At 39.8% G+C, this 15,797-nt stretch overlaps 1 protein-coding gene across 3 annotated transcripts in view; it reads right to left on the bottom strand.

Moving 5' to 3' along the window:
* LOC124613152 (peroxisomal acyl-coenzyme A oxidase 3-like) overlaps positions 1-15,797 on the bottom strand; it is a 323,979-nt gene that overhangs the window by 33,438 nt on the left and 274,744 nt on the right. For all 3 annotated transcript variants that reach the window (XM_047141777.1, XM_047141776.1, XM_047141778.1), the window contains exon 12: positions 5,614-5,749. In XM_047141777.1, coding sequence (XP_046997733.1) covers positions 5,614-5,749 — 136 coding nt within the window. The remainder of the gene's footprint in view (positions 1-5,613; positions 5,750-15,797) is intronic.

The raw sequence follows: 15,797 nt of genomic DNA, 5'->3' as shown, positions 1-15,797 counted from the left end.
CATTCATTAGTAGAGAAAACATTACATTTACTTTCCTGAAGACCAACTTGGTTTCAGGCAAGGAAGAATGAGGGAGTGGGGTACTGCTGGTGTCCACTTCGATAGCCGACACCCATTACATACCAAGAAGTCCCTTCCGCACAGCCTAGAACACCGGTGGTCATCGCATCTGCTGTGACAAGTAGCCATTGTCGAAATATAGCGAGAGTCTCACTGAAGCCTTCACTGACTGTAATTATACTCCCAGCCTTGTACAGAAACAAATCTCCCGAGCCTTATCTTTCAGGTCTCCCACCACCTCCCAAACTCCCACCATCTGGCCACAGAGGAGCATTCCCCTCATAACTCAGTACCACCCACGACTGGAGCAACTGAATTACAATTTCCGCCAGGGTTTTGATTACCAGCCATCATGCCACAGTGGTATTCCGCCGTCCACTGAACCTACATGATATACTTGTCCATCCTTATGCAACCCCTGCTACCGATCACTTACCTCATGGCTCATACCCCTATAACAGACCTAGATGCAAGACCTATTCCATACATCCTCCCACCACCACCCGGTCCAATCCAGACACTAACATCACCTATCCCATCAAAGGCAGGGCTACCTGTGAAACCAGTCACATGGTCTACAAGCTAAGATGCAACCACTGTGCTGCATTCTATGTAGGCATGACAACCAACAAGCTCTCTGTCCGCATGTTCGGCCACCGACAAACTGTGGCCAAAATACGGGTGTACCACCCTGCAGCTGAACACGCTGCCAAACACGATACCCCTCATCTCAATGACTGCTTCACAGCCTGTGCCATATGGATCCTTCCCACCAACACCAGGTTCTCTGAATTGTGCAGGTGGGAAGTTTGCCTACAATATCTCCTATGTTCCCATAACATTCATTAGTCACTGTCCTCACCCATCCAGCCCCTTCCCTGTTCCCATTCCAGCACTACACAGCCGTCATCCCACCACAACACCCAGTCTTTTTATTTCTGTCCTTTTCCGCTATTTCCTCCCTCCACTCCCCACCTCTCCCCTGCCTACTGTCAAACCTGCAGCACTTCACTGTCTGCCATCCCCACCATACCATCCCTCCCCCTCCCCACCTCAGCCTCGTCCTTATCCACACCCAGTCACCACTCCCATCATGCACTGATGCTGCTGCCCGTAGTGTGGTTTCAGTTGCCTGAGACTGAGTCGAGTTTGTGAGTTGCATTTGCATGAGTGCATGTGTGTGTATTGTTGTAAAGGCCAATGGCTGAAAGCTTTAATTGTAAAAGTCTTTTTGTTGTGCCTGTCTGCTACTCAGCGTCTCTGCTCTGTGGTGAGTAGCAACTTTCCTTCTCAAAATATTGTAACATTCCATCCTGGATTTTCCATTGTTTAATACATTAAATGTCTGTGTGAATTTCCAGTCGAATGTTATCCTGACTAAATTTTGATTAACTGTTACATGTTACTACAGATTTCATTAGGCTTCACTGATGCTATGGGCAGAGCATCTCTGAAGAAGAGGAATATGAGAGAAGGTGAAGAAAAAAGAAAAAGTGAAGACAGAGAATATAGGAAGCAGAAAAATTAGACTGATGGGATAAAAGTAGGAAAGGGGATTCGAAGTGGGATTGTGGTGATAAATATTCAACATGAGAATGAATTTTTTCCTTACAAATTTTTCAGGTAGACAATCACAGGGGAACATAAATATATGTCTGGAATGGCAAAATACACTGAAGAGCATTATTTTTCACCTGAAAAATGACATTAACTAGACAAACATGTTGAGAATTTTTTGGAAAGACAAAAAATATCTTATTTGCAAGTAAATGCAATAACCTAGCAAACAGGAGAGTTATTGAGTTGCCAAAAGGCATGTAAACAAGAGTGAAAACTGCACAGACCTCTATGGCTACAATGTGCTGATGGCTAAATACACTATGCCAGAACTGCAGTTCAACCGGAATTTAGGATTGTCAGATGGAGTAGTTTAGGGTGAAAAGTTGGGGGGCTGACAGTTAGGAGGTTGGCAGCAGGTCCACAGAATAGGATTGTAGGAGGGGAAGATAGCAGCCTCACAAGATATGAGAGCAACACAGGGACTAGCACCAGTGTGCTCACAATGCTACGGGGGAGGGCATTAGAAGAGGAGACAGAACAGAGGAGACTGCGCAGAAGAGAGAGTGGGTCAGTGGTCAAATGGGTCCTACCCCACCAGAAATTTTGGGATATAATTTTCTTCTGTGTTTTTTTTCCATATTATATCAAACAGTTTGAGTATGACATGTCATTGATGTAGTTCAAGTGACACACACCAGAGTTAATCAGGCCCAGTTTCAACTGCTCCATTGCAGAGACATGATGTTACTCTGAGCTGTCAGTAGCCAGGTCATTTGACCAGCATCAGGTGGCCCATACTCCATCCACATCTTCTGCTCATAAAACTGCAGTCACAGTGATATGACCAAGCAGTTTCCCTTTCTTCACTTCGCCTAGCATAGTGTAGGGCCAGCTCGGGTGGGCACCTACTCAGACCAGCTCGTGCATACCCACTTTTCCCCATGCCCCCAGTGAACCCTACTGCCTCTCTTCTCTGCTTGCCCTCCTGCCCGTCTGTACAGTGTTTGGGGACAGGTGACTAGGGCCCGTGGCCGGAGCCATACTGAGGTGATCCTGCACTCCTTGTAGAACAAAAACTTCCTTTCTGCAATTTTTTCTATGCGGATATAAGATATTTTGTCATTTTTAAACTAGGTTTAACAAAAATAAAGCACCATTGAAGAATATTACTTAAATAAGTTACATAGATGAAAAATATTGTACCCAACAAATTAAATGCATCAGTCTAGTAAACAATCTACAAATTGTATAGACTTGCTAAAAGAATTGAAAGTAAAACAATATCTATGTCTTATTTCCAGAATGAGATTTTCACTCTGCAGCGGAGTGTGTGCTGATATGAAACTTCCTGGCAGATTAAAACTGTGTGCCTGACCGAGACTCGAACTCAGGACCTTTGCCTTTCGCGGGCAAGTGCTCTACCAACTGAGCTACCGAAGCACGACTCACGCCCGGTACTCACAGCTTTACTTCTGCCAGTAGCTCAGTTGGTAGAGCACTTGCCCGTGAAAGGCAAAGGTCCCGAGTTCGAGTCTCGGTCGGGCACACAGTTTTAATCTGCCAGGAAGTTTCTATGTCTTATTGTTTGTGGCAGCTAGTGTACATTGATTTTATCATGATGTGTAATAAAGAACAGATTTTATTTGCTCCTATTCAATTACGAACAGTGTCTGAATCATTAATTGGAAATAAAGGATAAAGGTCTGTATTTGTGTGTTGACATCACACTCCTTTCCAAAAATTGTGCTCTTATTATAATTTTACTTTCAGTGTCCTTGTATTGAGCACAGCAAACTAATTGATAATGTCACTGAAGCCAAATTTAGTAGCTGTGTCACATTCCATTGACAAGATAGCTGAATTTGGATACTGAACTCTCACTGAATGCTTTCCTGGCAGGAAATTAAAGTGAGATGAAAGGATGTGTTAAATGTTTTCCCATTTCAATTATTATTCTATGAAATATTTTGAAACAGTCTAGCTTAAACAGTTTCACTCCAGTCCTCAGTTGGCTGAAACCTGCAAAAATAGGAAGCCTTCCGTTAAATAGCATATCATTTGGTACAACATCCAGTGGCCAGCCTTCGAGATCCTACAATAATGTAGCATAGTAGCAACGAAAACTCCAATCTTGAAATCAGCTAGCTGTGTAGGCAGCAGCTGTATGAATTACATGCACTCTTGACACTTAACTGAAGTGACATATGTTCAATCATGTCCCCCCACCCCTACTGCCGTTCATCGACAGGAAAAGTTGCAAACAGCAAACAGACCCATTCTTGGCATTGTTCCATATTCTGAAACAGTCTCATTGAAACTCAAGTCTTTTAAAATTAATAAAGTAGATTATTTGCTAAAAACGCCCTTTAATTTATTAAATATAGAAGAGAAGCTAGAAATCAAGCGGTTAGCTACACAAAAACCAACTACAATATTATACAAACAGAACAAAAAGTAGTTGAGTTCACTAGTTCACTTCTGTACATACTTTATTATTATCTACAGTACTACTTGGATTAGGTCTATTTTTATATGTGTATAATTACCATATTTACCACTTTTCTAGTGATTTTTAAGCAGTAAGACATAAATGAAGGTTATATAACAATCAGTTCAGAGCAGTTCCATTATAAAGTTCATTGACTTTCTTCTGGACCCCATGAACGAAAATGAGCACTGGCTGCCACTCAAATTGGTACAAGATGAATGAGGTTATGGTTAGGGTCACGGGGTAGAAGTGTAGCGGCTCATATCTAATCTCTGTACATCCATTATCCAACAGGTCATGGGAAGATGTCCATTATTATATGTTTCTGTTGTAGAAATTGGCACTTGTATTTATAGGACTTATTTTATTTTTGGCTGATTTTGGTGTAACATTACACCATCTCCCGGCCCATTTACGATATCAGGTGATTGTGTGGATATTCCATAGTATATCTTGTAGAAGGTACGAAAATTTGAAATCCCCTGTGATTAACTACTTTCCCTCTTATTGTGTGATTGGTGCTGGTAGCCTACATAAACTACACTGGCCGTGGAAATTATCTCTCAAAGTTTACTCCTGTCTTTGTACTTAAGATAAAATGGTGTCAGGAGAGGAAGGGGAGGGGGCAGTTGTATCTTATACACCATCTAAGATACATCTTCAATCATTAGAACATGTGCAGCTAAAATTAATAGGTGTGCTATTATGCATTTTACTGTATACTGTGTTTTTTATGATGTAACAATCATCTGTGACCACTGTATTGGCATGCACAAGTGCACAAGAAAAAATGGTTCAAATGGATCTAAGCACATCTGAGGTCATCAGTCCCCTAGACTTAGAACTACTTAAACCTAACTAACCTAAGGACATCACACACATCTGTGCCCGAGGCAGGATTCAAACCTGCGACCGTAGCAGCAGCGCAGCTCCGGACTGAAGCACCTAGAACCGCTTGGCCACAGTGGCTGGCTTGTGCATGAGATGCTTCTTGATTTTAAATGTTTTATTTATGACAAATGTTTATATTATGTGCTACATTTTATCTACAACACAACTTGGTATGAGGACCAACACATTTTATAACACAAATGTTTGAAAACCTGAAGTTGACAGCAAAGTCTGTCAAAACTGGTTGTTTGTACATAAAATGATGGAAATTCCAGGATGGATTGTCATTATTTGTAAATACAGAAACATTTATGCCATCTTGGCTTTAGAAAGTTTTTACCAAATAAAATGAACCATTCCTTCTAATTTCTGAGCACGAGAAAATTCAAACAAAACAGCTTGCCAGTAGAATGCATATCTAAAAGAAATATAGATGCTAAGACTATGGAAAGTACTGTTCTGATAAGTGTTAAGTCTATCCAAATGTGAAGCAATAAAGAATCTGATAATATGAAATAATTTTATATCAGTTACACCTCAAAAGGCAAAATGCAATTGATATTTCACAGAATCTGGATTCAAAAAGCTTCCAAAAACGTTGTGAAGGTCCATACCTTTATAAAGTGATGCTAAATGTCTCTCTAGGCTCCAAGATCCAAACAAGGAACAGAGTTTCATCAATACCTCCTTAACTGGTGCGTCTATGTCTTTTGAAGAAGCGTATTTCCAAAAGTTTGAAAGCATAAAATGCTGGAAAATAAAGATGATGTATGCAGCATTAAACATTACAAAACAATGTGAATATCATTTTAGTAACACACCACACTGATAAATACCATTACCTGTAAAGTTGAAAAAGTAAAAATGAAGGATAGCTAGGTTATTTTCCATGTAATTGTTAGACCAGTACTTTTACTCCATATTTGTCTCCTGTTTCTTTCTTATCACCTGGGCCCACATTGCATTTTGACAAAAATTTTAACAATTTTTACCAAAAAAATATTGAATTTCAATTGGTAGATACAATAGAACAAGAACGATGATGAAACAAAAGAAAATATTTAAGGCTATTAAGAAAGCACGTGCACCTGGAAAATCGGCATAATGATGAAGAGAATTCAACTGATGAGTGAAAAGATGTCCATAGGAGGGAGAAGAAAGGCTAAACGAAAAGAATTGTTAGCATGAAGTACTGGTAGTATAAATTAACAAATATGTTTTCCAAAGAGCAGTGATAAGAAATGTAGAAAGAATAATGTAGAACTTGTTATAGGACAAAAGCCCAAACAGCTTATGGAAGACAGAGGTATGATTGGTATGTTTTAAGAAGGCAAAAAGAGGTTTTAAAATGACCCACGGATGAAAGAAATCAAACATAAGTAAGCGTTTGCCCCCCCCCCCCCCCCCTCCCTTAAAACCTCATTTTTGAGGTCATAACTACAGGGTGTCTAGAAAGTAACTAGGTATTTGAAATGACTGTAGAAGTTTTGATACCAATAGAACCACAGTGGAAATATTGTGTCCATAAAGGTCAGTGAATAAGGTTTGGATTTCTGCAGTCACCTTCCATGCATACATCAGCAGACTCTGAGGTTATATTGCCACCAACACAGCTGTAAACACCTGGCTACCAGGTTAGACTTGCACTCCATACTCGACATTTGATCCATCTCCCTTGCTCCATGCCTTTCCTGTTTCTTCCTCTGGATGCATGCTTGTTTTTACATTTTCTGCCGTACAGACAGTGCCAAGAGAGAGGACCTTCACACAGAAAAATCGCCTGACTGTTCTACAGTAAGCACAGATTGCTGCATGTTATGAAGTGTGGAATTCTATTGTTCTGGTGCAGATATGGTGGTGTACTGTGAATGCTACAATTTGTCCAGAGACAGTAATGTAGAGTTAATGACCACAGGCTCAATAAAAGATTCAAGAAAAAGTGGTTGTCCATCCGCATCTCAATGTGATGACAAACTGGTGACTGTGCAGGAAATGTTTGTATGCAGCCCTTAAAAATTGACGCACTACGGAGCACTTGAAAGTGGACTCACAAGGTACAAGATATGTCAGATCTTGCGTAAAGAACTGAATTATTGATCGTGGAAATCTCATCAAGTGCAACAGCTGGTGCAAGAAGACTGAGGATTGTACTCTCAGTATCACGTATGGGGAGGTTGAATTGGCACAAAGACTGGCCTAAATTGTTTCTTAACTTCCTGTTGTGTGATGAGGGCATATTCCATATGGGAGGTTTTATAAATTGACATAGTTGCCATAACTGGGATGACAGGATACCGCTGATATGGTGGAGAGGCCACAGTCTCATCAAGAAGAGACTGTGTGGTGTGGAATGATTGCCACAAATGTTGTCGAGATATTTATCCTACGCAGAATGCTACCTGCAAATGCTTGAAAATTGTGTTTGGCCCGCAGTATCTGCATTATTTTTGTGCAGTGTGATGCACCACCTCACTTTGCAAATATCATGTTTGCATGGATGGTTGAGAAGTTTCCAGGTCATCAGCTGGGAAGATGCAGATCCCATGTAAGAAGTCCAGACCTGACACCACATGACTTCTTCTTATTGAGTAAAATGTGAGGCATATACAGGAAGAGTGGATTCAGCACATTATCAGGAATATCCCACAGACTTCCTCCAGTGGGATGCAGATTCTGTACCAGGCCTTTTGAGATGATGGGTCAACATCACAGTCCTTGAATGGCATTATCTCAGGTCTCACATCTCATGTGCTATCTCGTGTGGAAAAATTACATGCAGTCACTGATGAGTACCTGAAGGTGGCATTTTTTGACCTATTTCAGTCACACATTTCCTACCGAATACTGTTATCAGCCTCAAGATACTGACATAGTAAAGACATACATCTACACAGCATTGCTTTGTGTCAAAACCAACTCGATTGAGTTCCATGCCAGAGAGAATATACGCCATTACAATACTAAAGGGAAATCGGACTTCAAACTCTAACAAAATAACATGCATTATGACTGGTTACTAAAGCACCCATTTTACAAGGTAACAGAACTATTCAAAATAGACATTATCAATATTAGTTTCAAGTAATCATCTTTTGGTGTTAAAGTTCTTCTTGTTACTTCCATGCGTGCTACGAAGTGGGAAGAGGAATTCTGCCTTATGCAAGACACCTTTTTTCTGTTTTCTTTCACCCAGACATGTTTCAGAACATTTTGTGTTATCTTCAGTGGGTTATTTTTTTATTTTCTAATTTACATGATACTATTGATACTCACTGAAGATAGCACAAAATGTGCTGAAACATGTCTGAGTGAAACAAAATAGAAAAAAGGTTTTTTGCATAAGGCGGAATTCCTCTTCCCATTAGTTTCAAGAACAATAAATAATGGTGTTGAATCCATAGTAAGATCAAAAGACAAGATGCAGCATAATCCAGAAATGGAAACAAACCACTTAAGACTGACAATGAAAACACTATGTTGCCAGGACTTACACTGATGTGCCATAGCATTATGACCATTGGCCACAGAAGACTGCACGCACGCTTGTGGCACTGTGGGCATATGGCACAGTAAGGAAAATATATAAATGGAGCACAAACAAATGAGGAATCATTCTAGCTACGATAAGGGCCACAAGGCAGAAATACACTGACATAAGCAGCTTTGACAAATAGTCAGAATGCTTCTGCGCATCAGTAATTATTCTAATCCTATCCTCATGCTCCCAATGTGAGTGATATTTAGGGGATTGTAATATATCCCTAGAGTCATCATATAAAGCTGGTTCTTGATGCTTTGTTAATAGACTTTCTCAGAATAATTTACATCAGTCTTCCAGTTCAATTCCTTCAGTATCTCTGTAACATTCTCCCATGGATTAGAACCACATGTGTCCATTTGTGCTGCCCTCGTTCAGTTTACCATATTTGGTAGGGGTCCCACACATTTGAGTAACGTTCTAGAACCAGTCACATGAGTGATTTGTAAGCAATCTCCTTTGTAGACTGATTGCACTTCCCCAGCTTTCTACCAATAAACTGAAGTCTACCATCTGCTTTACCCATGGTAGAGCCTGTGTGATCATTCCATTTCATATCACTACATAGTGTTACACCCAGGTATTTGTATTAGCTGGCTGATTTACACAGTGACTCATTACTATTATAGTCATAGGATACTACATTTTTTCATTTTGTGAAGTGCAGTTTTACATTTACATTTCTGAACATTGAGAGCAAGTTACCAATCTTTGCACCACTTTGAAATCTTATCAAGATCTGACTGCATATTTTTGCTGCCTCTTTGATATAGTACTTCATTATAGATAAATGCATCATCTGCAAAAAGTCTGATGTTGCTATTAATATTGTCTGCAAGCCCATTAATATGCAAAATGAACAGACAGGATGCCAACACATTTCCCAGGGGGCACACTCGAAGTTACTTCTACATTTGACAGTACTCCAGCCAAGATAACATGCTGCATCTTCCCTACCAAAACGTCCTCAATCCAGTCACAAATTTCTACATCTACATCTACATATATACTCTGCAAGCCACCAAGTGGTGTGTGGCGGAGGGCACAATTTGCGCCAAAGTTATATTTCCCTCTCTCTGTTCCACTCGCGGATTGCGTGAGGGAAAAACGACTGTCGGAACGCCTCAGTATGAGCTCTTATTTCCCTTATCTTTGAAAGGTGATCGCTGCACGATTTGAAAGTTGGCAGTAATAATATATGCTCTACATCCTCGGTGAAGATCGGATTTCGGAATTTAGTGAGCAGCCCCTTCTGTTTAGTGCGCCACGTATCTGCAAGAGTGTCCCACTTCAAACTTTCTATGAGATTTGTAACACTCTTGCGATGGCTAAATGTACCAGTCACGAATCTTGCCGCTCTTCTTTGGACCTTCTCAATCTCTTGAATCAGACCCAACTGGTAAGGGTCTCACACAGACAAACGATACTCCAAGCCTGGACGAACTAACGTATTGTAAGCCATTTCCTTTGTTGAAGGACTGCATCGCTTCTGAATTCTACCAATAAACCGTGTTCTAGAGTTCAGCTTACCTGTTACTTGTGTAATCTGAACATTCCATTTCACTTGATACCCCATATGATCAAATTTTTGACAATAAGCATAGATGTGGTATTGAAGCAAATGCTTTTCGGAAATCAAGAAATGCAGCATCTACCTGATTACCTTGATCCAAAGCTTTCAGTATGTCATGTGAGAAAAGTGTGATTTGGCTTTTACATTATCAGTGTTTTCAAAATTCCTGTTAGTTGGCATTGACTATGTCATTATGTTCAATATACCTCATTATGTTTGAGTTCAGAATATTCACCAAGAGTCTACAACAAATTGATGTCAAGCATATTGGATGGTATTTTTGTGGATCACTTCTATTATCCTACTTGTAGACGTACATGACCCATCTGTGCTTTTTTCCAAGAAATAGGCACGGTGTTTTTGTTTGAGTGATATACGATGGATTATAGTCAGCAATTTAGAATCTGATACATAATTCCACCAGGCCCTGAAGCATTGTTCAGTCTTAACAATTTCAGCTGTTTCTGAACACCACTGACACTAATAATGATTTCACTCATCTTTTCAGTGGTAAGAGCATTATATTTGGGGCATTTCTCATAAAGAATGCACCTAGAACTTCAAATCACCACACAAATCTTGTACATGTGCTCTCACACAAAGGGAAATTCTGAAGTCGGCTTTCGTACATAAATAAACATGTATTGCACATATTTTTCAGTTAGCTGTTTGTATGGAGACTTCTACACTGGATTCAAAGAAGAATGCCACAGCTTGAGTTTATCTTTGCTGAAAATCCCTACAATGTATAGCATCAACAAAGCACATCCTCTGCCTGTTGCAGCTAAGAATTTCGAACTTGGGGTCTCATAGCAGACAGCTCCTACATGTTCCTGTATTATCCCAGCAACATCACCAGTTAAGATTGCAGGGGGCACAGGGTCATCTAGATTGGACACGGATCAATGGAAATGTATTGCCTAGTCAAATGAATAAAATTTTTTGCTACTCCACATTGATGTTCACATCTGAATGTGGCACCATATAGGAGAATGGCTGCTCGAAACATGCAGTATGCCACTGATTTTCTGGTCTGTGGGGGCAGTATTATACTATAGAGACATTTAGCTGGGGTTCTGTGGAAGCAGTGATAGTAACCAAAGTGAACGTGACAATTGAGGACTATGTGGACATTGCTGTGAATGCTTAATGTCTTCCCTGACAGTGGTGCCATCTTCCAACAGGATAACTGTCTGTGTCACGAGGCCAGAATTGTGCTACAGTGATTTGATGAGCACGATAGTGGAGTCACACTGACAGATCCCAAATTCACTCAGTCTGAAATCGATGAAACACACCTGTGATACATTAGGGTGCCAGTTCTGCACCTAAAATCACTGGCCCGCAATTTGCAGGAATTTCATCATCAGTGCTCAGAACTCTGGTATCGCGTACTGCAAGACACCTATCACAGACATGTCAAATTCATGCGACATAGAGTCACTTCTGTATTGGTTTCCAGAGGTGGACCAACTTGCCATTAAGCAGTACCATAACATTTTGACTCATTGATGATTAATGATAAAATTCCACAAAAAACTGAAAACTGCCTCAGAAAATGTAATATCAGAATCACCTTTCAAACCACTAATTAATAGTGTGGCTAAACCATAATACTGGTCATAAATGCAATAAATTTTTGGATTTGGGTGTGTACAAAATTAATTAAGAATTGTGACAAGTAGCTGCTACATAGGACAAACAAATATGCATTTGGCACCAGATATAGGGAGCACACTTATCCACAGAACAGGATGGCTTTTGGTGAACATGTTGCACAAAAAGCACTCGGTTACAAATATTGTATAAAACATGGAAATTTTACACATTGCATCTTAATGTATTATGGGGATGTTCAACAATAAGAGGAAACAACCTGACATATTCTTAATCAACACAGGGAGTTTAATCCAAACTTTCTATTTTGACATCTGTGAAAGGTTGATTTTCAGATGAAGTTTGTGGTGCAGATGATCACGGTCTGCGGTACATGGAGAGGAAAAATGTCAGCTTCATCCAACTTGCCTGTCGGTGTGATTTGGCAGACACGGCCACAAACTTCCTCGCAGCTCATCTGAGCTGCAAATACTGACTGTTATCTATCTCAATGAGACAATAGTTGTGTTTGCAGCTGACAAAATCCACTTTGCCATTTATCCAATCAAATTCATATAGGCACCTTATCAAGAAAGAAGAAAGCCTGAAAATAAAAGGTCATGCTATCACCACATCAAACACCTGCCTCTCCCTGTGACCCAGTTTGAATGCAAACCAAAAATGAGGAAAGGCAACCATTCAGCTGCAAAGGACTGAAAGAAGGCACACTAAGGCTGTGATTATAGTAGAGAGGCACTGAACGACCAGAGCAAGGGAGCACTGTTGAAATGAACCACTGCAGCTCAATTTGTGTGACTGTAGTGGCACTGCAAGCAGAGCAACACAGAGTAAGTGGCACAGAATGGCTCCGAAGGAATCAAACGTGCTCATTGCTTAGACAACGATCAGAGCATTCGGGTGGCTCTGTGTCCAGGCAACACTGGCAGAATTTGGCTGTTGCTGTGGGTAGCAGAGTCAATACTGTTGCTGGCGCTTATGCTCGTTTTGCTGTACTGTTGAGAAAATACCATCAGCAGATACCATTATAGCAGCTGTTTTTACTCAGTGTGCTTTATGGGACCAGCAATAAAAGAGTCATCACTACTGATTCATTTTGGACAAGTTACTTGATGCAGTGGCAGCAAAATTACAGATTCTGAGTACAGAACACATTTCATTAATATCTTATTTCTTACACTGTCTTAAAATTAGAGGCAATGCCAAAACTGAAGTGGCGCAACTGACAAACTCATCATACTCATGTTTTATTATGTGAGAAAAAGTTTGCAAAACTGTTTCTCACTTGCACAGTTCCATTTTAAGCTCTGTTTAAGTTTCATCCTGTACGATAAGAGCCCTGCCTGGGATGCTTGATTTGTACAGAGTGTCGCTCGTCAACACTCGAGGATCTTTCTAGGTCGATAGCAGTGTTGTGCAAAGAACGTGTACATTTCATAGTATTGTCACCAATTTGTGGTGAAATTTTTATTGGCTTCCAAAATACGCTCCACATAGCACCCATTATTCCTAAAAGCACATTCGATTAATCATTGTGGAAATATCCTTTCCCTGGCTATAAAACCAATAAACTGTAAGACCTGATAAAATGCCTCAACAATGGATATGCCTGATCTCCAGTGAATAAAAAAGGCAATACAAATGATGACTTTGGTGGTGGGCAGTGTGATGGTATGTTAAGCTCCCCTTCTTGCATCAAGTGAAATACACTAGAAGGATGAACTCTACTGCCATTGGTTTGCTTCCCAAATCCCCTGGCATCAATTAGACTGATTTTCCCATTAGCATCTCCAACTGGTTGTAGAACAAATGAATGAAAATGTTGATAAATATCAAACATTTTACCAGAATTTTCTGGGTATTTTAGACGAGAGTGTTTCATGTCAACATCACCAACTGAATCTTGAAAATTCTGCTTGTTATACAGATCATTTACAGTATTCATAAAATCGTATTCAGAAGGCAATTTCATATCGTGTGGCTGGAAACAATCCTACGACACTTAGGTAGTTGACTCTACAGTTCTTACAGTGGTTGTAAATCCTATTTTGAATGTCAGAGCCATGTCTCAGAAACTTCCTCCAGCTTTTAGGAACCTGTAACAATTCTTGTTTCACCAGCTCCCAATGATCATTAAAAATTGCATTATTGCATTTAACAAGTCTGTAGTTATTCATATATTCTGCTAAGTAAGGAAGTACATAGTAATTGTATGGCAACATACTCTCCTCTTTGTGTGTAACTTGCCAAAATCTTATTTTGATATCTCAAACCAATTATGAGAAACAAGGGTGTTATGACTCTTTCATTCTCACTTTATCATTTGGGTGCTCAAACAGACCTCTATTTTGCATTGCAAACTATTCAACTTCCTTGCAGTTGCTGCTTAATTTTGAAACATCAGAATAAAAGATAATGGCTGTATTTCTTTTTGCTATTATTTGGAAATACTTGCCACTGTCATCAGGAAAAATTAAATTGTCTGAAATACATATATTTCTCTCTTTAAAAAAGAAAAAAAGAACTATTTTCACAGTAACTGTATGGCAACAAAGTCATACACAAACAAACACACACCCTTTTTTGGAGCATGACAATGCAAAGACAGCATAAATTGTTGGTCCTTTAAAATACTCACAATTTCACATAAGACAAATACCAGTACATGCAATAAAGTAGAATGTAGCATGTAGCAGTTTATTCATTTACGATGGCAGAATTCCATAACTCACCGCCGCCAGCTGTTTGGTTCCGGCTGCTGAATATGTGTGTGGGCCAACTTTCATTGTTATAAATCTATTCTTTAGGAACCCAACACAAAATCTCCACCATCCAAGATCCCATCATTTCATCTTATTATGAGCCCTATTAATCTCCATTTTAGTTTTGCGACAGCCACTGTCATCATATCCTCAAATCCTGCTCTCTCTCTATTATTATTTTGTTGTTGTTTTTCTTCCCCTTCTTGTTATGCCCAAGATGCATCTTTTGATTTCACATTAGGCAACCCTCAATCTTTGAGGAATATGAGCATTTAATCCCCATATTTCACTTCTATAAGTTATTACTAGTTGTAAACTTTCCATTTAATGCACATAGCAAAATTACTTCTGAATACAACTTCAATTTCAATGAACTAGAAGCTGTTTTTTATCCTCTTGTTTATCTCTTTAAATGTTAGAGTGGGAATTTTTTATAGTCATATTTTATTTACAAATTCATCAGTTGTGTCTAAAACTTAATCCTCAGTGCAGTATACTGACTGTAGAGTCACAATATTCATAGCATGCAGACACATTCACAATTCACTCATCAGTGTTGTTTTAAATTGTACTGCAGTTCAGTTTTTGTGCAAAATTTGACTGTGGGCATTTATTAAAGTGTGCTGTAATGAGTAGATACAATTTTTGTCTCACAACAATGCTGAGTTCCATTTCCTCGAAACATTTTCTGTCATTAGAACAGACATGCATTCCGTGGAAATGCAGTCTGTGAGGAGTTTATAGAGCACAGTGACTAATATTCTGTGACAATACTGATAACATGATATTACTCAAAAGCATCCAATCACTCTATGATGATCTGCCTGTATGCTTGCAAGAAGTAAAAATTCAATAATAATGGTGTGGGTTCCTGTAGTCATGTCCTAGTTCATGAACCACGGGCAACATATGAGTGGCCAAGTAAGTGGTCCCGACAGTCGGGATACCAGTTACTTTGGAATAAGGCTGGGCATCTCGGACATATTCTGAGTCGTGGTCACCTTTGTGCTCATACGGCAAAGACTATCAAATCCACCGGTTAGTCCCTCAGCCGTTAGGGGTAAAACCCAATGGGACTCGGGGCAAGTAAGGCTAGCAACCTGCTTCCCTGGTACTTTAAATATGATGCTGGCAACAATCAGAGCAAAATGCCTCGGACCTTTGGAGGTGACGGAGTCCCACCTCTAACTGACAAACCAGGGACTCCTAAGATACGACTTGGCAAACAAATGGTAATGAGATGGGGAGCTATTAATATCAATGGGGGCTACTCTGGGAAGAAGGTAGAGCTGGAAGAGGCTGCAAGTAAGA

Source organism: Schistocerca americana, chromosome 4 (assembly GCF_021461395.2).
Source record: "Schistocerca americana isolate TAMUIC-IGC-003095 chromosome 4, iqSchAmer2.1, whole genome shotgun sequence".
Classification (NCBI taxonomy): Eukaryota; Metazoa; Arthropoda; class Insecta; order Orthoptera; family Acrididae; genus Schistocerca; species Schistocerca americana.
Note: the sequence above shows the minus strand (reverse complement) of the source record. Positions and strands in the feature narration are given on the sequence as shown.